At 50.6% G+C, this 23,347-nt stretch overlaps 1 protein-coding gene and 1 long non-coding RNA gene across 5 annotated transcripts in view; one reads left to right on the top strand and one right to left on the bottom strand.

The window, feature by feature from the left end:
• The window catches only part of POU2F2 (POU class 2 homeobox 2), a 128,392-nt gene that overhangs the window by 19,850 nt on the left and 85,195 nt on the right, over positions 1 to 23,347 (top strand). For 3 of the 4 annotated variants that reach the window (XM_077336729.1, XM_077336732.1, XM_077336734.1), the window contains exons 2-3: positions 14,404 to 14,456; positions 21,705 to 21,813. In XM_077336729.1, coding sequence (XP_077192844.1) covers positions 21,714 to 21,813 — 100 coding nt within the window. In that variant the 5' untranslated portion in view covers positions 14,404 to 14,456; positions 21,705 to 21,713. The remainder of the gene's footprint in view (positions 1 to 14,403; positions 14,457 to 21,704; positions 21,814 to 23,347) is intronic. The other variant, XM_077336730.1, reaches the window with a different exon arrangement.
• On the bottom strand, positions 17,538 to 22,083 carry LOC143837185 (uncharacterized). The gene is made up of 2 exons (XR_013230930.1): positions 21,703 to 22,083; positions 17,538 to 18,969 (listed from the first exon to the last, which is right to left on the bottom strand). It is a non-coding gene; the product is annotated as an uncharacterized LOC143837185 (long non-coding RNA).

The raw sequence follows: 23,347 nt of genomic DNA, 5'->3' as shown, positions 1-23,347 counted from the left end.
TGAAGAATCAGTGCAGGGAAGAATGTTTCGCCTTCTGGACAGGACCAGGGATCCACCCTTTCCCTCTGTCCTTTCAGAGAAGACAGGCAGGAACTCCAGCTTCTCCTCCCTTTCATATTCAGAGGTGTCCTGCTGTCGAACACGGAGGCTGCCTTTCACTATCATGGCTAATAGCCGTTAATAGGCCGTGAATATGCCTCCTCTCTTTTAGAAACCACTCAAGTGAGCTGCTGTGACATCTTGTGGTAGCAAATTCCTTAAGTTAATTACCTGCAAAGAATCTTTTGTTCTCCTGAGTCTGGGTCTCTTAATATCCCTGCGTCTGGATACTATTGAAGAAACAAGAGAAAGGCCTATTAAAAAAAAAGTTGACCAGCTAACGGATGCATTAGGTTTGAGTTCTGGAGGGGTAGAAAACAGATCTCTCAGATTTTGCCTGCCTGTTTGGTTTGAGGTGCTTCAAGAAGAAGAAGAGTATGCTGGGGAGCCACAGTTTGGTTTGAGAGAAAGAGATCTGTTATGCTAGAGGGGGTTCTAGATGAGGCCTCAGGACAGGAGTGGGCAGAACTGAAGGCCTACGGATTAGTTTCCGACGGATCGCCTTGTGCTTAACTAGTGTCTGGACTTGTGCGAAGAAGACTGGAGTGCATGGATTTCGATCTGATCCAGCAGAAATCGAAAGTGCACACGCAAGACTAGGCAATGCGGAGCTGTTATGCGTTTGCAGTTCAGGGATCCTGAATAAGCACTCTTTCTTTGTAAATGTAAAAGGTACCGGAGCATTCTAATTAAAGAAGAAGAAGAGTTGGTTCTTATAAGCCGCTTTTCTCTACCCAAAGGAGTCTCAAAGCGGCTTACTATTGCCTTCCTTTTCCTTTCCCCACAACCCACCTCCCCTGTGAGGTGGGTGAGGCTGAGAGATCCCTGATATTACTGAAGAAGAGTTGGTACTTATATGCCGTTTTCTCTACCCAAAGGAGTCTCAAAGCGGCTTACGTTCGCCTTCCTTTCCTCACCCCACAACACCCTGTGAGGGAGGTGAGGCTGAGAGAGCCCTGACATTCCTGCTTGGTCAGAACAGCTTTATCAGTGCTGTGGAGAGACCAAGGTCATCCAGCTGGCTGCATGTGACGGAGCGGGGAATCAAACCCAGCTTGCCAGCTTAGAAGTCCATGCTCCTAACCACTACACTAAGCTAACCACTACACAAATTTGAAAAAAGAACAGGGATTCCAGGGAAACAAATGTGCAGACTGTTTCCGCATTGGGAACTTTGCTGCTCTGGCTCCTGTATGGGAGCACAAATCCAAGGTGGTCAAGGTGCGCCAAGCCAAATGCTCCCTCGTGTAGGAGCAGGATGAGGCAGGTTAACCTGCCCTGGCTCCAACTCCAGCCCGCAGTTTGAGATGGAGCCGCCAGTGAGGAAATAGTCTCAGTGGCAGTGCTTTTGCTTTGCAAGCCGAACGTCCCTTTTTCAATCCCTGGCATCTCCAGCGGCAATAGGTGATGTGAAAGACCCCTGCCAAAGACCCCGGAGAATAGACGAGATTTGCCCTCCATGGACCAAGGGTATGGCTTACTGTAAGGCTGCTTATTCTGGGAGAGGCTATGGCCTAGTGTAGCCTTTCTCAACTTTTTACCATTGAGAAACCCCAAAAGTGGCGCAGTCATGCAGAATATGGTTAGGAAGCATAGGTGTATACATGCCCACCTGCGACCCCCTCCCTTTTTCACACCTTCCAGGACCATCACTAGCCTTTTTTTTGGGGGGGGGGGAGGTTGACATGACCATGTATGGTCATATCATGATAAATGTCTAACAAATTCAAAATATATTTTAAACATTAGTTAACTCCAACCCATCCAAGAAACCGTTCCAGAGCCAACAAGAAGCCCCAGGGTTTCACTTAGCCCTGGTTGAGAAAGCCTGGCTTAGTGGCAGACACTCTGCTTGGCATGCAGAAGGTCCTAGGTTCAATCCCTGATGTCTCCATTTATCAGGCAATAAATGACCCCAAAGGCCTCTTCCTGAGACCCGGGTGAACTGCTGCCCGTCTGAGTAGGCCACGGGTGGGCAAACTGTGGCTCCAGATGTCCATGGACTACGATTCCCATGATCCCCTGCCAGCATTTGCTGGCAGAGGATCATGGGAATTGTAGTCCATGGACATCTGGAGGGCCATAGTTTTGCCCACCCCTGGGGTAGGCAATACCAACATTGCTGGACTGATGGTCTGATTCTGTCTAAGGCAGCCTCATGTGGCTGCATGTTTTTCAGGCATGGCACAAGTCAGCGCTCAGATGTGTGAGGGCAGCTGGGCCTGTGGCAGCAGCAGTGATCCAGTGAGCCAATCCCTCAATTTTGTATTTTCTTTGAAGCTGGTATCTGGGACCATCCCCAAGACAAAACATCGGAGCAGTCGCCCTCTCCCAGCTTGCGATGCGAGCCCTCCCTGAGCTTGGGAAAGGTAGCATATAAATGTTTTAAACAGATCGATAACATAAATCACTTAAAAAGAATGAAAATGACATAGGGGTGCAGCTTCATACAAAGATCGGCCTGGAATCCTGTTGTTCAGGATCGAACTCCGGAGCTTAGACCCTGAGCTTTTAGATCAGAGGAGAATTGGATTTATGGTCCCACCCCCCAACAGAAAACAGTGAGGGGAAAGAAAGGCCGACCAGATCAGGCCCTCATCTGCGACGGCGATTCCGAGGCTAGGTAGGAGCTTGGGCTATCCGGGCGACAATAACCGTCCGTCCTGATCAATAATACATAATGAACACCGCATCATTAAATAATTCATCGGCAGCAAATAATTTCTGTGCCCCGAGGAAGGGAGGAAAAGCCATCTCTTTAGTGCCCTGGTGGGCCAGCCTTGTGGTTTGCAGTGATTAATTAGTTTTATTTCCTAATTAGCCCCCTATCCTGCTGTCCCTCGATAGAAGATTCCCATGCAGAAAAACTAGCTTTGAAACCTTCAGGGGTTTAACAAGAAAGAAGAGATTACAATTTTCTTTCTTTCTTTCTTTCTTTCTTTCTTTCTTTCTTTCTTTCTTTCTTTCTTTCTTTCTTTCTTCCTTCCTTCCTTCCTTCCTTCCTTCCTTCCTTCCTTCCTTCCTTCCTTCCTTCCTTCCTTCCTTCCTTCCTTCCTTCCTTCCTTCCTCTGTTCTCTTCCATCTTCACGACTTCTTTTCTCCCTTGTTGGATCCCTTTTGTTTGCAGGTCTTCCTTGCTTATTTGCTTTTTAGTTTCCTTTCTCATTCTCTCCCCCTATCTCTTTCATAATTTTAAAAAAGTTTCTCAGGGCCTGGCAGAACTTATTTATTTATCTATACCCTTTTCATGCAACATTTCCGCCCAGTGAGGGACCACAGGCTGGCGATTCCATTAAAATAAACCAACAAAAGCCACCAACCCTCTCTGCCACAGCAGCCCTCTCTTGTTTCCAAATTCTCAGCTTTGGAGCTCTTCAGAAAAAGTCAGCACTTTAGTGTTTCAGTTCCTAATTTCCAGTAGTGCTGATTGTGCGGAGAGCATTTTGAAAGGGAGAGAACGTTCCCCTAAGAATTTCCCAAAATACAACAAATCAATAGCTGAGGGAGCCGAATCTCCTCTGGTTCGTTTTGCCGTTTCTTTCGGCAGAGTGGACCCCACATTGCCAAATTCCCCCTTTACCAGAAAGGATCCGACTAGTTGAAAAAACAGAGTTTAGATTGTGTATGTCTCTACCTCGGTTTTGTGTCTCATTGGTCACTTGAAGCATCGATCTGAACAGTAGCAAAAATACCTTTTAGATGGATTGTATCCTAAGACCGTTGAGAGTCAGTGTGAAAGAGTAAATGCACCGGCTAGGAATCTGTGTGGAGCAGGGGTAGTCATACTGCTGGCAGGAGCTCATGGGAATTGTAGTCCATGGACATCTGGAGGGCCGCAGTTTGACTTCCCCTGTTGTCACGTCCCAGCCAACTTATGGTGCCTGCATAGGCACAGGGGGGGGGGGGCAAACGGTGGCTCTTCAAGTGTCCATGGACTATAATTCCCATGAGCCCCTACCAGGCTACAGAGATCAACTCCCCGGGAGAAAATGGATGCTTTGGAGGGGGACCTCTATGGCATTGCAGCGTGCTGAAATCCGTGTCCTTCCCTGGCTCTAGAAGTTTCTTAACCTGGATCAGGCAACCCTATCGCCCTCATTCCAGGATGTCTTGGCCACCCTATGAAACGCAGATGGCTGAATCATACCAACTCTTGTGATTGTTGGAAACTCGGACAGGAAATACTACATTGGGATGTAAGGATGGTTTTGTTAGACCGAGGCATCCTGCCATCAGCAGAGGCCATGGACCACTGATGAAGAGAGAGCGATGGTGTTGTGACCTCTTTAGAGATTCCAAGAGGCAGGAGTGGTTTAAGGATTTGCACAGACAGTAGCACCAGAGCCAGTTTAAGGATTTGCGGGGCCGTAGGAGAATACAGTTGTGACGGGTAGGGTTGCGTGATTCGGTGCGGTTCGGTCGCTTCGGTGCTTGCCGAAGCTGCCGAACCGTGCCGAACCGCACAACCCTAGTGGCGGGAGCAGCCGGACTGGAGGTGGAGAGGCCCTCCCTGCAGTTGAAAGGGAGGGGCACTCCAAGAGCCCTTAAAGAGGGAAAAGGGGGGAGGTAAGAGGCCATATCTCAGATCCATGGGGGGAAAGGCACCACACAGATAGGGCCTCTGAAAGCACAGGGCCCGTTGAATGTGCTACATGGATAAACGGGCCGTGCCCAGAGATACCTGATCCATTAGAGCAGGGATAGTCAAACTGCGGCCCTCCAGATGTCCATGGACTACAATTCCCAGGAGCCCCTGCCAGCATTCGCTGGCAGGGGGCTCCTGGGAATTGTAGTCCATGGACATCTGGAGGGCCGCAGTTTGACTACCCCTGCATTAGAGAGACCGTCTGTCTGATCCAGCAGAGACCTTCTTAAATTCCTAGAGTAGAAGCAGAGGTACGGAGCATCAGGGAAACATGACCGGATCCCACAAACTGTTTCTCCTGCGTTCGCTTAGTGACTAGATACCCACATACCTGAAATGTGCCTATCTGGTAATACTGTCTGCACAGCTGCTGGTCCCTCTATGGGGCATATGCACCATCTTCTCTTGAAGGACTCTGTCTGTCTCTTTTCCTTCTTCCTGATGCAGACAGAAGCCACTGGGAATGGACGGAGGGCACCCGAGAAGCAGACCCCCCCCCCCAGGTATCCTTAGCTGTTAGAAGAAGAATCAGAAACAGATTCCCCCCACCCCCCGCCACACATTTTCCTGCTGCCATACCGCTGGGCCTGAATAAATGGGGACCGGGGAAACTTACACAGCCCCCCACCCCCTAGTCGGGAATTGCTGAACCTGTGAAAATCTGCTTCAAAAATCCGGTTAGCGGAATCCAGTTACAGCCAACTGCATCAAGGGAGTAGAAGGCTTGGGCAGGGGGCGGGAGAGAGAGGCGAAGGAAATTGGAGCAAAGTTCTGAGCCCTGGGAACTGATGGGGGTGGGAAGGGTTGGCAGAATCAAGAAATTCTGGGATGCTACTAGGGTGTAGTCTGGGGATGGCTGGAGAGACCTCAGCAAGATACAAAGCTATAGAGCCATGTTCTCTAGGGCAGTGGTCCCCAACCTTTTTATCACTGGGGACTGGTCAACGCTTGACAATTTTACTGAGGCCCAGGGGGGGTGTAGTCTTTTGCCAAGGGAAGTCGCCACTGCCACCTGAGCTCCTGCTCCACTTGCTTTGCCGCCGGCACCCCTGACTTCCCACCACCCACTGGGGAGTGCTGCCAGCAGCAGCTGCACAGTGCCACGCCAAGGGAGAGCCCCAGCCATAGTGGCTGCTGGAGAGCACCAAAGGTGAGCCAGCGGCAGAATGGCAGGGCAGCCCCCAAGGCAGCAGCCAGGGAGGAGGACAAGGAGGAGGCCCGGTACCGACTGATCCACGGACCGGTCCCGGTCTCCAGACCGGGGGTTGGGGACCACTGCTCTAGGGGAACTGACCTCTGTAATTTAGATTCCTGGAAATGTCTAGGCCCTGCCTAGAGGTTGGCAACTCCAGTTTATGCAAGTTGGGTCCTTATAGATTGCCTTTCCTGACTGCGTTTCTGATCAAAAGGTATGGTTTCAGATCTCAGAAGCTAAGCAGGGTCAGCCCTGGTTAGTACTCGGGTGGGAGACCGCCAAAGAATACCACAGTATTCAAGAATACCACAGTATGCACAGGCAGGCAGTAGCAAATCATCTCCTTACGTCTCTTGCATGCTGGCAGGGGCTCATGGGAATTGTAGTCCATGTGCATTTGGAAAGCCACGGTTTGGGCACCCCTGCCCTAGAGTCTACCCTCTGAAGCAGCCATTTACTCAAGGGAAATTTGTCTCTGTTGCCTGGAGATTAGTTGTAATTCCAGGGGCACTCCCCCTGGAGGTTGGCAATCCTACAGGCAGCAGCAGAGGACCACCCTGTGGGGAGGGATGCCCTTCACCCCTTTTCAAAATATTGTAGTCTGTCTCCAGCCTATGCAAAATTCAGAAACAGAGGGGCAAAACCTTTGCTCAGAAGTCATGGACGATGTGGGTAGAAGACCCCCCACTTCCCCTTCTTAGGGGGCTTATTCTTTTTCATGTATGTAGGATTCATTCCTCGTGTTTTTGTGTCGGTCCCAGCCCTTCTGCCTTTCCTTCGGAGATCGCCCGTCTTTCGACTCGTCGGCTGTGACGCTCTGTCTGCCCAAGCATCCCTCCTCATCGTCTGCTGCGGTTCAACTTCCCGTTTCCCCTCTTTCCTTATCCGCAGACCCGGGCCCATTTTGCAGTCTGCCGGTGGAAGAACTGGAGCTCTACCACCAATCATGTCATTATACCGTCTCTGACCCCGTGACCTTTGCCAGGATGGTTTCGAATCCATATTTATGGGGTCACAAGGTGGGGGTGGGGGGGAGGGGCACGCAGGGCAACACAATGGGACGGAGGACAAACATGACCCCCGCAATACCCTATACATTACAAGCCATATGGACACCCAAACTAGTGCAGGCAGTATACTTCTCCAAGCCGGGCACGCGCTCCTCTAGTCCGTTTCAATGGCAGATGCTTTTTGTTTTGTCTTTTTAAGGTATGTTTTTGAATATGTGTCTCTGTGTGTTTAATCCCAGACCTTGATTTTGCTTGTCTTGCACTACCAATAACCTTCATGTTCCACGCACCAGAAGACCAGGCCTAAGACCTGGGAAACCTGGGTTCGAATTCCTGCTTGCGCTGTGGAAGCTTGCTTGGTGACCTTGGGCTAGTCCTATGTGCCGTCAGCTGAAGCGACCCTGCAGAGTTGTTGTGAACATCAAATGGAGGAGAGGAGAATGGGGTCAGCTCTTTCGGGTTCCCCCTGAGGAGAAAGGCAGAGGATACAGGAAGGAAGGAAGAAAATATAAAATAAATAAATTGCTAGTAATGACCCCAGATTCAATGCCTTCCTTACCACAAGCCGTTGTGCACTTTCCACTTGAAAAGAGCCAGCGTGGCCTCATGGCCATGACCTGGAAGGTCCCCAGATCGAATCTTGCGTCTGCTGTGGGTTCTTTCAGAGAGCCTCTGTAGCTCATGCCAGCATTTGTGATAAGAAGCCCATATCGAGAACGTTTTTATCCCGTCCTTTCTCTAAGGAGCTCCGGGTGGCATATACGGTACCATTTCTCCATTCTGGCACTAACAACAACCCTTTGAGGTAGGTTAGAGTGAGAAAGAGCGATTGGCCCAAGGTCAGCACACAAGCTTTGTGGCCAAGTAGGGACTCAAACCTGGGTTTTCAGGGGTGGCCAAACTGTGGCTCTCCAGATGACTTGGCAGCTGCTGGCAGGGGCTCATGGGAACTGGAGTCCATGGACATATGGAGCACCACAGGTTGACCCCCCCCCCCAGTATAGACATTCATTTTGCATTGAAAAACTCTTCACAAACTCTAAAGCGGCAGCCCTAGCAGTTCTTAACTAAACGTGTCAGACGTTGAGACTTGGAGTGGGATCTGATTTTGGGTCCTGATGCATTGAAATTCAGGTGTCTCTAAAAGTGAGATTAGGATATTCTGATATCTTGGAGATAGACTCGAGGTGAAGCTAGATTTTTTTCCTAGCCTGGGTGTGGTTTTGTGCCAGTAGACCCCTCATTTGTGAAAGCCAAAAAATTAACACAAGGGTTGTTCTGCTGCCCCAACTGATGCTCACGTGTGCCGTCACAGTGCCGTGTACAGAAAAGATGCTTTCATTTGCTGGAGACTCTGTTCCATAGCTGTCGAGCATGTATGTGCAGTAAGACACCTACCCATCCCCTGTGCATTAAGGTGGCCGATACCTTAGTTTCACAGTATGTATATCCAGGAACTGGTGCATCTGTGGATGGGACTGTGAACTATCAGTGGAAATGTATCTTCCAAGGCAGGGCTTCCCACCCTTTCTGAGCCTGTGGACACTGCTGGAATCCTGACACAGAGTAGTGGGTGCAGTCCCAAAATGGCAGCTGTCGGAGACGGAGCCAGATGCATAAGGGTTGACACAGTGTACCTGAAGTAACATGGAAAGGATCTTTGTGCCATGGTGGCAACTGCTGTCAAAGTAGTGCCTTTAAAAATATGCAGTCAATCAAATCTCCAGTGGCCAATCAGGACCCTTGCTAGGCCAAAGCAATCACACAGTTGCTTCTGGTTAGGAGATTCTCCTTGCAGGTGCCCAGGCAGGGAAATTTTGTTGGCTTGTCAATGGGAAGAGCCTATTCTTTTACTACATGGTTAAATAAATAACAAATTTTATGGTTGAATACATAACACTGATATGTAAGGTAAGATGGGACAGGAACTAGTTTGGTGTTCTTATTTGTATATCTGTGATCAAATTCAGGGGCTCAAGGTCTCTTGGAGTATGCTTTTGTGTTGTGAATTATGTATGTGGCTGTCCTGGGTTGCCAGCCTCCAGGGAAGGCTGGGAGATCTCCTGGGATTATAGCTGATGTCCAGGCTGCAGAGATCAGTTTGCCTGAAGAAAATGGCTGCTTTGAAGGGGCGGATTTTATGGCAGCCTAGACTGCAGAGGTCTCTCTTCTCCCTAAACCCCCTGCTTCCCAACTAACCACTCTCCCCCCAGTCTCCAGCCATTTTCCAATCCGGAGTTGGCACCTTATACACCTGAGGCTAGGACTGAGGTACAGTGGAAGGCAGGGCTTGGATTATTGACCGGTCATGAATTCACCTGAATCCGCCATCTATCTCAGTTCTTTCTTTCTTACCCTCAAGCAGGGCTTGTGGAGGCTTCCTTATAGGTAGGTGTTCTGAGCTGTGTGGGAGACTAGGGACTGGCAACAAGTTGGTGATGTCCCCTCAGAGTCAGTTGTGTACCCCCTTTGTGTCCTTTCAGATCCTCAGAACCCCGAGTTTTGTGTTTTTGAATTCAGTTTCTAGGCTGGAGACTTGTGGACCTAGTATCTGTGGGTATACCATAGCATCTGTAGTCCATGGACATCTGTAGTCCATGTAGTCGTTGACTCCAGGCCCTTCTTGGAGGTTGGTATCTCTATTTCCAGGCCTCATGCTCATAGTATAAGGTGGGGCAGAGAGAATGAAGAGGACTGGGAATAAGGTAGCCCCTGAATATGTATGCCTTGGGACATCTCTGTCGATAAAGCCAGATTTCTCCAGAGTTGACCCAAGTTTTAGCCGTAACGAGCTTCTGAAGAGGAATGTTCCATGGCCTGACGGAATGTGCTATGAGAGCAGAACCGTAGAACAGGGGCTCATGAGAATTGCAGTTTACTACCCTTGCCCTAGAAGTTTTGCTTGTTTAATGATACGCAGGTGAATTAAGCCCAGGGCTGATGGTTTCATGCCTTTGGCATTTAATGAGTGTACAGCAATATAGGGTGTATGTATGTGCGTCTCTCTCGCTCTCTTTTCCCCATATTTCCCCCCCTTTTCCCCTCTGCTGGGGTCTTTTCCTACACCTTCTACCCCCCCAGTCCATGTATTTCCCCTTGCCCCGTTCCTGTCGATAGGTTAATTGCCCGGGGTCAGGGTTATTGACAGGCTGATTAGTGCCCCTGTCAGCTCTGTACCAGGATAATCTAGGCGGCCACAGCCCGGAAACACCAGCGCATTGATTTTTTGGGGGATTCCCAGCGACCCCCGCGCTGACACATTGATCCGGCTCCCGGGAGCGAACTCTCTGTCAGCGCCTCGCCGCAGGCCTGCCTTCCCGTCCCAGCCGCGTTTACTCCGCACCGCACTTCAGGAGAACGAAGAGGAACTGCCGGAGCCTGTTGCTTCCCCGATTCGGGGCGATTAAGGGCAGCAAATTCACAAGCCATGGGCGCTAACCACTAGGTGAGCTGAAAATGGCAGGAGAAAGTGAGAGTCCTGGCTTCACAAGCACCGTTTTAAGGCCCTTGAAGCCAGCGTCGCTACACCCAGCCCGTCTCGGTATTGGGTATCCGGAGCTCACGGCCTAACAGCCCGGAGCCTCCTTCTTTCCTGCCCTCAGGAGAAGGCTCTAGATGTTCTGCTGCCTGAGGCCTGAAATCTAGACAGCATCCCCCACGGGGTTAAAAATATAATAGAAACCTAAATAACTGGCAATTTGCTGCCCTGTAATGACACCCCCCCAAATCTGCCATCTGAGGTGGGCTGCTTCACCGGGCCTTGGCATGCCAATCATTTCTTCGCAGGAAACTCTCCTTTCTCCATCTGGCTGCCTGGCCGGTATCTGCTCATCCACTTAAGCCTCGTGCCCAGCTTATTACGGACCGCTGGGAGGCCTCATCCATCCCTTTGCAGAGTGACTGAGGATTCCGTTGCCTCGTGCTTGGCTTATCTTTGCCTCCCTCTTTCTTCCGAGTCCTGTTTTCCCCCTGGAGCCTGTGAACCAAGATGGTAAGAGGAAGGGAGAGTCCCTTTACAGCACTGTAGGGCATCAGTGTACCCTGAGTGGGGCCCTTGGCCACAGAGGCCCCCCCCTAACCACATGTTGCCAAGGAAGGACTGAGCCCAGCACCATTGGGGAAAGAACATATGGTCAGCAGGGGTAGGAAGGAAACAAGGGCAGGTGGGTGGGTTGGAAGGAAGGAATGTGGGGATGGGGGGGGGGGTGGGGGGTCAGAGAAGAAGAGTTCCATGCCTGGGTCCTCCTGAAAACTGAAACTGGCCCTGGCAGCCGCTCTGTGATGCAGCCATGCCAGGTAAACTCCATTGGACCACCAAGTGGCAAAGCCAGGTTTTTCTCCCATATCTTGGTGCCCTGCCTGTCCTGCTTCCTGCAGAGGGAGGAGATGGGGGAGGTGGGTACTTAATAAGGCAGTGGCAGTCCTCACCGTTGCATGATGATGTCACTTCCGGTGTGACCTGGAAGTGCCGCCATTGCATAGGCGTGATGCTCTAAGGCAGGGGTAGTCAAACTGCGGCCCTCCGAATGTCCATGGACTACAATTCCCAGGAGCCCCTGCCAGCATTCGCTGGCAGGGGCTCCTGGGAATTGTAGTCCATGGACATCCGGAGGGCCGCAGTTTGACTACCCCTGCTCTAAGCACTTGCTCCGAAACACGATTGCATTCCTGGGCAAGTGCTGGAGTGCCACTCGAGAGCATTGCCAGCACTTCCGGGTTCTGCCAGATGTCAAAACTTGGTAAGTCGGCCATCCCCCCCCCCCAATTTGCTGGCCCGTGGGCATCAGCACCAGTGGGCATCAGCAACCATGAGCAGGAGTTTGCTTGGCGTCTACTGGCGCTTGGTAATCCTGTGTAAAGTGCGAAGGCAGGATCGACGAGAATCACATTTCTAGGCTCAAATAATAGGATCCCGCTTTTCTCTTTGAGATAGAAATAGAACTCCGGACCGTAGTTCTCCGTATCCCCAGAAAGGTGTGATGAGGACGCTCAGGAAAAATGAGAGCAGCCGGCGTAGGCTCTTCCCAAAGGGAAACGGTGTGCAGAAGATGCTGTGATCTCCATTTCCCCCCCCCCCCCCATGCTCGCTTCCTCTAGCTCTCAAGTGCTTTAGTGCTAGACTGGGGATCCCCCCCGCTTCCCCCCCCTGCCTGCCCCCTACCATCACTTACACAAATATTGACGCTAATGGCGTGTAGCGGGATGTAGAACATCCCAGCCTTCTAATTGTTGTGACTGGGGATCGGCAGGCCGATTAAACGCCATCGATTTTCTCATACTAACCGCATTGATTTTTAAATTTCCTATTGATTCCTGCCCTAAATCTCTTTAAGCAAAGACTTCACTCCGCAGATGACATCGGCTGATTAGCAGGAACAACTGTGGGTACGCTCCGTAGCCAGGGTGGTGGTGGGGGTTTGAGGGGGGGAGTCATGTCAATCCTGGAGGGGCTGAAACAGGACACCTGGATTTGGTTTCTGGCATCAGTAGGTTATATCAGACGGGGGCTATGAGCCAGACCGATGGTGTGCCATGAGGGACATGTAGCCCCATACGCGGGTGACCATGGTCTGGGTAGAGCCAGTCTGAGTGACCTGTGGGATTTTGCAGATGGACTTTTGAACCCCCTGTAACATAATGTTTCTTCCTCTATGGGAGTCCTTTGAGACTGTTCCCATAAAAAGAAATATATGCCCAAAATTGTATTTCATACAAATTGGTCATCCATGTATATTTTTCTGGCAAGTTCCATAGTGTTCTTAAGGATCAATCCTGAAACGTTTGCATGTGTTTTTATTTACTGCACGAATCTTGTGAATTAGAATCACAGGGCTGGAAGGGGCCATAGAGGCCATCTAGTCCAAACCCTGCTCAGTGCAGGATCAGCTAAAGTGTCCATGAAAAGTATCCGTCCAACCACTGCTGAAAGATTGCTGGTGCATTTCTTTGCTAGGAGAATGAATGGAACTTGAGCCTAGACTCCTGTACGGGTTGCCGGAGTTTGATCAAGCGATAAGAGGGTTTGGTTATGATTCGATATATTCTGTGCAATTCAGAGGTTCTTTTTGAGGCATGGGTTCAAAACTTAGGGGCTTGTGGGGTTTTCTAGGGGCCAAAGAGGACGAGATGCCCATGTCCTGATTTTGGCAGTGGCCCCAGGTTCAGGTCCAAGCTTTTAGGCATCCCTGGCTATGAGGACATCTGGATTGTTGAACTCCACTGCGGTGGGTGGCTAAGACATCATATGGGTCTTAAGTGGTGTGTGTGCCACAGTTGTGGCCTTTGTAGGTAGAAATAGGATGGCCCATGTATCTCCTTGTGGCATAGAAGGAGAACTGCACTCTGATGTCCTGTTTGGTTTGGGAAATACCAGGATATTTGGAGTGTAGAGTCAGGGAAGGCAGGGTATGTGGAGGGACATCAGCCTCCAAAGCATCCATTTTCTCCAGGGGATCTGATCTTGGTCGACTGGAGATGTATACTGGGAGATCCCTGGGTACCACCGGGAGGATAGCTACCCTACGGATGAGATGCTAGTTGGAGGATATTGCCTGTTCAGAGAGGCTTGGCATAGGAGGTCAACATTAGGCCAGGGGTGGCCAAACTGTGGTTCTCCAGATGTCCATGGACTACAGTTCCCATGACGTGAACCCTACAGGGGCTCATGGGAACTGTAGTCCATGGACATCTGGAGAGCCACAGTTCAGCCACCCCTGCAATAGGCGGAAGAACTGGCTTTTCTACACTCACGATTCAGGGTTAAACCAAGGAAGTTAAGGGCCATCGTGTGACAAAGTAGCCCAGGATCGAGCCATGGATTCACATGGTTGTCAAGGAAAGAGGCCACGCCACTTGAGGAAAGGAAACTCCCACAGGGCAGTGGGAAGGAAGCACCATTTTACCTAAATAATGGCGCTTTCTTTGAAGCCAGCAGCATTAAAATCTTTGTTTTTCTTTTGTTGCCTTGGTGTGGTCAAGGGGTGTATGCATTCTCCGGTTAAACAAGTGGTGTAAGCTTTTGAAGCACTATGTCCAACTTGTGGATCACATCTGATCTCAGAAGCTAAGCAAGGTTGGCCCCGGTCAGTATTTGGACGGGTGACCACCAAGGAAGTCCAGGGTTGCTATGCAGAGGTAAACAATGGCCAACCACCTCCGAACACCTCTTGCTTTGAAAGCCCTGTGTGGTCACCATAAGCTGGCTATGACCAGACAGCGCTGTCTGCCACCACTGCCACCAAGGATAGCTCTACTGTCCCCCCTTCATCTCTCAAAACCTGTGGTCTGTCTCCCACCCTAGGGTGAGTAAAACTGCCAGCCTGGTGAATAAGCACCCGAAAACCCTCCTGTGTACAATCTCTTTGTTGTGTCCCAGTTATGCAACAGGCGGAGCTGCTCTTCCCAGGGCTGTCTGGTTCCAGTTTCTGACCCCTGCTCTCTCTCTCTCTTCTCAGGTTCTGGACTGGACTGGAGTGAATGTATTATAGCTGCCACTTCTGCCTGAAAGGTGAGCGTTTTGTAAAGAGATTTTGTTTTTGCTGTGGGTGGGTGACACAGAGGGGACCCATTGGCTCCCAGGAAGAGAACAAGAGAGGGAGACAGAGAACATCTTCACATCACGAGACTTGGGACTCCCTTCTTGGATTTGCGCTGTATGTACCTCAAGGCAGAATAACACATTGTGCATGTATGTATGTATGTATGTATGTATGTATGTATGTATGTATGTATGTATGTATGTATGTATGTATGTATGTAACAGAAGTCCAACAGCTGCTTTCCCCGGGGACTTTTGGTTAACCCTTTTCCTGCTCATGCTTTCTCTTGATCCCTCCATTCTAGATTTGCAAATGCATGTTTGAGTGGATAAAAGTGTACTTCAGAACTTATCTGGGTAGGAAGGGGTGATTTGGAGTGGATCACTAGGAGGCAGGGAAAGGGTTAAGTATCTGGGTGGTGTTTGTTGGTTCAGGATGTCCTTCCTCAAAGCCACTTTTTCCCTAGAAGAAGGGCATTTCAGACTTAAGACAGGTCGTTCTACTATAAAAGTTATCGATGTGTAATAGGGGGGAAAACCCAGACGGAGCCGATATAGATTTGACGTAACTGCAAACCGGTTTAAAGACAAGGTCTACACTACAAAAAGGAACTGGTTCCACGTTTTGTGGTGCAGTACTGAGATGGTGTGCTAGGCACATTTGTCAAAATTTTCTCCAAGATTCCTTCACGTAAACCGCAAACTGGCTACTTTGGAGGGCAGACTGTATGGCATTATACTCTGATCATCCCAAGCCATAGCAGCCCTTCCCTCCCCAGGTTACAAACTGAAATCTCCAGGAATTTTCCAACCCAGAGTTGGGAACCCTAACATAAAGGGATCTTGCCCTTGGGAGGTAGAAAGCCCTGCTGAATCAGCTGGACCTACAATAACGCAACACTAACAGTCGTAATGACAGGAATTGGTGTGTCAGTTTGGGGACAGGGTAGCTTGGCCATTAGGGCTGCAGAAATCTTGGGGCAGGGGAAGGAATCTTGTCATCTGTGCAAGTTGGTGAGCGCCAGTAAGACACGGCTGTTGCCAGTTTTGAACAAAGCTGAAGCCAGGGTTGGTGATGTTCGGTAATTTTGACTTTTGTGACCCTCAAAGACCATTCCTTGAGCCCCATGTTAGCGGAAGAGCATGTGTAGGCAATGAAATCAGAAGAAATTTTGGGCACACACAACCCGGAGCAGGAATTGACTTGGATCTCTGCTGGACCTTGGCTTCTAAAGTAAAGACGCCGGTGCCTCTTTCCGAACTCAGAGAATTTACTGTGCCTCATTCTTAGTTCTGCAGCTGCAGAACGGGAATTATTATAGTTTTCCAGAATCTCTGACTCGTGAACAACCAAAGACCAGGACTCAGAAATGCACGGGAGAAGTTCGCCCCTGTGTGCGTTTGGGGAGTGGCTTCTGGTTTTGGTGGCAGCGGTCCCTGTTGCTAAAGAGACAAACCACTTTGAAAACCAAGTGGCGGCTTGACGTGTCAGCCGTGAGATCCACTGCGACGAAAACAGCCAACAAGTAGCAATTTCCCCCCCTCCAGCCCTCTTCTCCGCAGACTGGCCAGAGATCGTAAAGCATATAAGCTCGATCCCACGCCTTGCGTGTTTTCATTTTCTCATGCTCCTGTTAGGAGAAATAAAAGAATAGGGGCCGAGAACAGATCTTACTATGAGGTGGGCTGAATATCTATCCAGAATGAGTTTCGACAGAGTGCCTGGGGAAATAGGTTTGGTCTCTGAGATCCTTTTCTTCAGAGGCGAAAAGAATGAGCGAAACACATCAGTGTATCCGGGGCTCTCCCATGCTCTTTGTTTCACGTAACGGAGCCCATTGATTCTGCAATATGCCGAAATAAGTGACAGATTCCTGTTACTTCTTTCTTTTCTTTTCTTTTTTGGTCAAAATTGCCTTTATTGTTCTGTGGAATGTTTTGGGCATGTGAAGCAACAAACCACACCATTTTCATTGTTGTGGAAAATTTTGCGGCACTCCAGCCGTTTATTCCCCCAAGAGAATAGTGGGGAAAATTCAGTGATTTTTTTTTTAAACCTCCAACCCCCCCCCCCCCCAACAAAACAAAACAAAAACAGAAGGATCATTCTCTAAACTAGCCTGCTAAGCTTGTTGCTCATGGGTGGGATGGAATACATCAAACAGCACAGCCACTCTCCTTATTGGTGAAGTCTTACCCCACCACGTTTGCCATTCCTTCCACAGGAAAATCCCTGCGTGCATCTCTGCAGCTCTTCCGCTGCAGTGATCTTTTTGCGGAAATCTCCATTTCCTACCTTCCCTTCTGCTGGAGGAAGGGGAATTGAGGAGGGGGGAAGCTTTGTAGGTATCCTCCCCTATCCCATAAAAGACGATAAAGGGGGGGAAGGGGAAAATAGCCCAAAGTCCCCATCCGCATTCACTGAAGACACCCCAGTGAGTGTTCAGTAACAACAAAGGAATCCCATAGTGCATTCTTCCTTCCTTGTTGCTTTGATTTCCTCTTTTAATTTGATTTTACTTTCTGTAAGGGCCATTTTTTGATTAAATTTTCCTCTTTTTTAAAGTACTGACCCCACTAAAACCTTTTCCCAGATTTTCCCCACTCTGGTTTCCAAATTACTAAATAAATAACAAGAAGAAGAAGAGGAGGAAGAGGAATCGAGTAAGACTGTAATACAGTTTGGAATACACAATTTGAATAAAAATATTCATTGCAGATTTCTCAGTGTAGGTCATTAACCACCCTGTTACATCACTTTCTGATTCCCCCCCCCCTTCAAATCCTAATTTCCGTTATACAAAGACCAACAGTGGCCCCCTCCTATGTAATTTCTTGCTTTTAAAAACATAGGTCTAGATTGTAATGTGGAAACCAACCTCAGCAAGATGAAAGTTGCTTATTTTGTAATGCTTAAAAACAAAGATGGGATGGTGATAGGATGTGTTATGTATCACAATAGGTGCGAAAGATATATCGGCTACATTTGTATGGTATGCGTATATACGTAGTGGCAATTCTCGTCCCCCTTATCTTATCAGAACGCAGGAGTTTTGCATGGTCTGGATCAATTTATTCAGAATTTAAAATGTGCCAATACTTAAGAGAGCTGTTACCAATAGCAAGCTTTTCCATATACAGTTTTTTGTTGGGTCGGTATGCGCTGGATCAGGGGGCTGCGTGTCTATGCTCAACACATTAGTCCTCAATTGGACCGTGGATGTGCATTTGACACGTGAGATCTACATGCATTCAACATGGTGCACGGGTAAAGTTGTGGCTTCCCATCCACCTTGGGTGAAGCATGTGGCAATGCGCAGTGCCGTTCCATCAACCCAGGACTCCCCCCCCCCCAGGTCTGCAGTTATTTCTCATTGCTAATTGTATATGTCACCTCCTCGGGTATTGTTACTGTGGAATCCTTGCTTGCGTGAACAGAGATGAAAGTGAAAAACACACATGTCCGATCTACCTATGGGGGAGATGAGGGGCAGGGTGGAAACCAAATTCATTGGACTTACCCAAAGAGAGACCCCGGAAGGTTTCAGATGGCAGCCATTTTTTAGAGGCCAAGTTTAAAAATCAGTTTGTGATACAGGGAAAAAAGACCCGCTGCTCAATTAAAAAAAAAATCAAAGTTCCACGTGGGCTCCCACAAACTTGTAGGGTTGTCTAATAGAGTTCTTTGCATCTTGGCCTATATGGTTCAACTTACACCCATTTACCCCCATACTCAATAATCTGTTTTTCACCTCACGGTCTTATCTACCCTTTCTCCCTTATGTTTGGGTGCCACAAATCTGGAGATTATTTACGATGGTGGATTACATTTCTTTCTCACCCAGTTCTCAAAAGGTTTGGGGACAAGTTAATGCATAAAAATAAATCCCGCTGAAAAATCGGTTTCCCCTTCCCTACCCGGTAGATATGGGTGCGAAAGGGGTACAGATTGGAAAAGGACCGCCCCCTTTTCAAGAGTCGTGTGGGTCTTGGTTTGAGGCAGGATCGAAAAAGGGGCTCTTGGGCCTGCGGGCGAAAGGTCATTTGCCTCTAAGATCACCCTTTAGCTTGCAAAGCATCATGTCTGAATGTGACTAAGGTGGGAGAGAAAGCGGAAGAGAGTCATTCTCAAACTCAAAGAGGTGGGGAAACGCAGCAGCCAATCATGCTTCTCTTGCGGAAAGGGTCCCCGAGTCTTCTTCTTGGGTCCATTTTCGGGGCTGGCTTCAGGCTTTTCTTTCCATCATAGGATTATTATTTGCGAGGGGTGACCTTCCTTTTCTCCATCCCCTGCAGAAGCGCGGTCCATGCCTTCTTTACCCCCTTTTGGCAGCCGTACTCCGGAAAAAGAGGATCTCTTCGTGTGGGATCACTTTCCCAGGCTCGTTTTTGTTAGAATCTCAAGGAAAAGAGTGACTAGGTGGTTGGTTCGCCAGCGAGCAGTTATGAGTGCCATATGTTTCGTCTTGCCGTGACCTAGAGACTGAGAAAGAAGGAGAGAGGCACAGAGAGAGAGAGAGAAAGAGATTAACACCCCCACTTTAGCACTAGCGGTGGTTAATTCCTGGCCTGCAGACCATGGACTATAGCAGGGGTAGCCAAACTGTGGCCCTCCAGATGTCAATGGACTACAATTCCCATGAGCCCCTGCCAGCATTCTCTGGCAGGGGCTCATGGGATTTGTAGTTCATGGACATCTGGAGGGCCACAGTTTGCCTACCCCTGGTCTATAGAGTCAAATAATTCCAATCTTCCTATCCCATCGACACTGGGTCCCCCCCCCCTTACACACATCTTCATTTTCTTTCCTTCTCCACCCCATACATATTCATCCGGCTGCCCCTCCATCAATCTGATACCTATCTGTATTGCACCGTATAGACTCCGCTCTCTTTCTGCCTTTCACCGATACGTTTCCATCCCATTCTCTTGTTCATCCACGGCTCCCCTTTTGTCACTTCCCCCCATATTGTTGGTGTCTCTCCCACTCCCGCTGTTCTCACCCCCATACCGTTCTGCCTCTGCCCAAGGCTGTTGAAAAGAGGGTGAGGGACACACACACACACACACGCACACACAGATAATGGCATTCGCTGTTGATCTCCAATTGGCCCACTTGTTTGCAGGGCTGTTGAACGGGACTAGCAAGATCATAATAGAGAGTGAGAAAGAATCTAGATGTACCTAGGGAGTCAGGGTAGATGCATCTGGCTGTATTGGGTGTAGGGTGGGAGCATAGCCTGGGCACTGGATTCAAGGCCTGTTATGTGCGTTTTCTTTCCAGGCTGATTTTGCACTTGGGCCGTACCAGGAGTATAGGTGGTGGTGAATGGGGAACAGTTTCCTGAGAAAGAAAGCCCACGCTCGGGGCTGGTTGAGTTTTGTTTTCTTTCTTTCCAGAGCTGGAAGCAGAACTGAAGCCTCTTCCTGCTTGCTGGCCTCAATTTCCCTCCTGGGGAACCATTTAAAAGTCCTGGAGTCTTTTCCAGAATCCTCCTAAACCTATTTTTTCCTCAAGGTGCCATCTGCGAAAGAAAGGCACGTACCCACGAAGGGAAGCAAAGCCTCTTGGGAAATCCCTTTCAACAAATCCCGTGTGTCTCTCTGGTCATGGCTTGTGCCCACCTGGCCGGCCTCAGGTTCAGAATCAGCCGTAGTCCCCTTTTTATCTGGCTTGATGTGAAAGTGGGCAAGGGGGAAGAGGTGGGGGGCACACAGACAAATAAGCTCTCCCATTCCTCTGGACCCTCTGAATCCCTCTGCATTTTTTCGAAAGGGGAACGAGTCGATCATTGCCTCCACAGGCCTGGGCAGGGAGAGACAGAGAGAGACAGACCGGATGTGCTCCTGAAATGAGATCTCTAGATTACTGTGTATAAGGATCACTTTCTCCCCTATATCTCTGCCCCCCATCCTCATTATCACCAATTAATTCCCTTCTGGAAAGAGAGGAACAGGCAGGGGCCCCGAGCCTCCCCAGGAAAAAACTAACAGAGAGCCAGAGGGGAGAAAAGCCAGCCTCGCAAGGAGGTCGCTGAGTTATGGCACAAATGTGCCGAACCCTAATTATGTATCCTGCGGGCTGCTTTTGGGGGGTTGGGTGGCAAGGTCACCCCGTTATTATGGCGGCGCGGCCGGGTGGTAATTGTGAGCGTAAATCTCTCGGGCTTCTAATAAGAAAAGGGGCCGTGATCAAGGAAAGGTGTTTTTTTTTTGAGGTGGGGTGCACAGAGCTCTCCTAGCAGCAGAAGAAAAGTCTTACAAGTGAGGTTTATCTTTAATCCGGGGAGGGGGGAGGTGTCAGGTGCACCCACAAGGAAACATGTTCTACTTTTGGAGAAGGGGTGTGTGTCCATAATTAATTCATCACCCCTTCCCCCCCCCCTTCCAACACTCACTCTAAAGCTCCCACCTAAGGAATAATTGCTTTTGTCTGGGTGGACTGGACTTGGGCAAAGAGTGGGGGGGGGGGCAAAGAAGAGGGGGGGTCGCGAGGGACGGCCGGTCGCTCGGCTGGATGTCATCTGTCAAAGCCGGGGTGGCTGGAAGGAGAGAGGGCGGCGGGAAGGGGAAACCGTGGGGGGGGGAGAGAAGAAGAGAGATAACGGAGAAGACAATAAAGTGCGGATCGGCGGCAGGGCGTCCGTGCGCGTCTGTGTGAGACAGAGAAGGGGGGAGGAAGGAGAAGAAATTCGGACGGAGCGAAAAAGGGGGGGGGGGCTGGGATCTAGCGAAAGGGGGCGACACACACCCAGGGACGGGCACGGGGAGGCCAGGCCGGTGTGTCGCGCACACTCACAAACACACACACACACACACAGAGACACAGGCACAAGCATTTCTGCAAGCAAAAAAAGGAAAGGAAAGGAAAGGAAAGGAAAGGGCCCTTAAAGCCAGGCCCTCTGTCCGGCCCCGGCGCCCTTGTGCACCGCGCGGGACTAGCCGGGCTTGCTCCGCACGCACGTGTGCAAGCCCCCCCCCCACCCCCGGAGTGTGTCTTTGCGGCGGGGGGTGGGGGACTTGGTCGGAGGGAGCGCAGCCCGCCGCCCGCCCGCCCCCCCCCCCGTCCCTCCCTCCCCGCCCGGGCTGTCATCGTCGTCACCTGCCCCGCGTGGGTCGCCCCCCGCCCGCCCCGCCCGGTCCCCTCTCCCGTCTCCCACCCCAGGATCCTCACTGTTTTTTTTCCCTCCGTGGGGTTATGCGGAGTGTCACTCACAGGTCCCCGACATGTTCATCCCTCTGCCGGTCCCCCTGGTCTTCCAAAGATCCGCCGGCCCGGAGAACGGATGGCGTCTCAAGTCGCCCCTCGCCCTGCGCTCGGCCCACGGTAAGACGGGCGGGATGGGGGGCCGGGGGGTGCATGCTCCGGGGGGGGCCCGGGGGGAGGCAGGAAGGAAGGAAGGACCCCCGGCGGCGCCTGCCGGAGCCGAGCGCGGCGGCCGAAGCGGGGCAGAGCCGGCGATCGGCGGCGAGGGGCGGCGAGAAAAAGCAGGGCGCCTGGGCGAGCGGGGTTTTTATTCATGCGGTATTGATCCGGAGTGTCACTGCTCCGTATCGAACCTCCGGCGCCGGCATCCTGCGGTCGATAGGCGGAGGGGGTGGGGGCGGCGGCGTTGGGGGGCGGCGGCGGCGGCGGGGTGGGGGGGCGCGGCGGTGGAAGCGGGGAGAAAAGGCAGCCGCCGAGGCGCGCAGAGACGCCGGGAGGAGAGGGAAGGGGAGAAGGCGAAAGGAAGCCGGGGAGAAAGAGAGAGAGAGAGAGAGAGAGAGAATCTCCCACTTTCTCCTCTCCCCCCCCCACTTTCACGCACTTTTTCTTTTTGAGGAGTGGGTGTCTCCCCCTCCCCTTTTCGCACTCATTTTAGCGCCTTGGCATGGTGGAATTGTGGTGTGCCCCCCCTTAAGTTTCAGGGTGTTGCAAAGGAGAACTGAGGTTTAGGGTGAGGTGGGTGGTGGTAAAGGGGGGGGGGTGGCCCAGAGGGAACTGGGGAGGGGGAAAGGGGGGAGAAGTCACCTGTGGGATTTTAGGACTCTCCATCCCCCCTCTTCCAGTCTTGCCCAGTTCCACCCATTATGTCTCTTTTCCCTTTTCTCCATGGACTCACTATCATATTCGCCCCCCCCCCATTAAAACCCGCTCCAGCAGGCAATGTGGAAATTTCAGATCGCCCACCCAAATTCTCCCAGCCGTAATTTCCCCGGTTGAGTTTGAACAAATTACCCTCCCTGCCTGTGGATCCTGTCTCTTTCCACCTTGCCCCCTCCACTTCCTCATACAATTCCAGGACTGGGAATTCTGTTTCCCCTTGGAATGGGTTTCCAGAAAAAGGGAAATGAAATAGTTGTGCAGATTCCGCTTTAGGAGAAAGGTCCACCCCCCCCTTTCCCCGTTGGGTCTGTTTTGTGTTTCCCTGCTTCCCCCTGCAGTTGTTTCCCCTCAAATCTAGTTGTTCACTTTCAAAAATATAACGCTCCTCAGCCTCTTTATGCCAGGTTATTTCATTCCCCCCTCCCAGTTATCTCTGCTCGCATCCTAAGAATCCCAGATTACACCTGTCGGCAGCTGCAGCTTGGAGGTCAAAAGATGTGGGCATGGATTCAGGTGAACTGGGGGCCCTGTCTGCAGAATGGGTGCAGTGGCTAGAGCCAGACGAGGGGGTGGGCTGTCTCAAAGCAGAGTTTCCTGGGGTCCATGCAAAGCTTTTCTAGGTGACCTTGGGGGAAATTCCTCATCTCTGTATGGGACCTCCTGGCAACCCAGGCAAAGGGCTTAGGAGAATGGTCGTTTATTTACCAATGGACTGCTAGATCTCCTTTCCGCCTCCTGTACTAGACCTTCTTTTACTCTTAACCTCACCAGACTC

Source organism: Paroedura picta, chromosome 5 (genome assembly GCF_049243985.1).
Source record: "Paroedura picta isolate Pp20150507F chromosome 5, Ppicta_v3.0, whole genome shotgun sequence".
NCBI lineage: Eukaryota > Metazoa > Chordata > Lepidosauria > Squamata > Gekkonidae > Paroedura > Paroedura picta.
The sequence above is the reverse complement of the archived record's forward strand: the minus strand, read 5'-3'. Positions and strand labels throughout refer to the sequence as shown.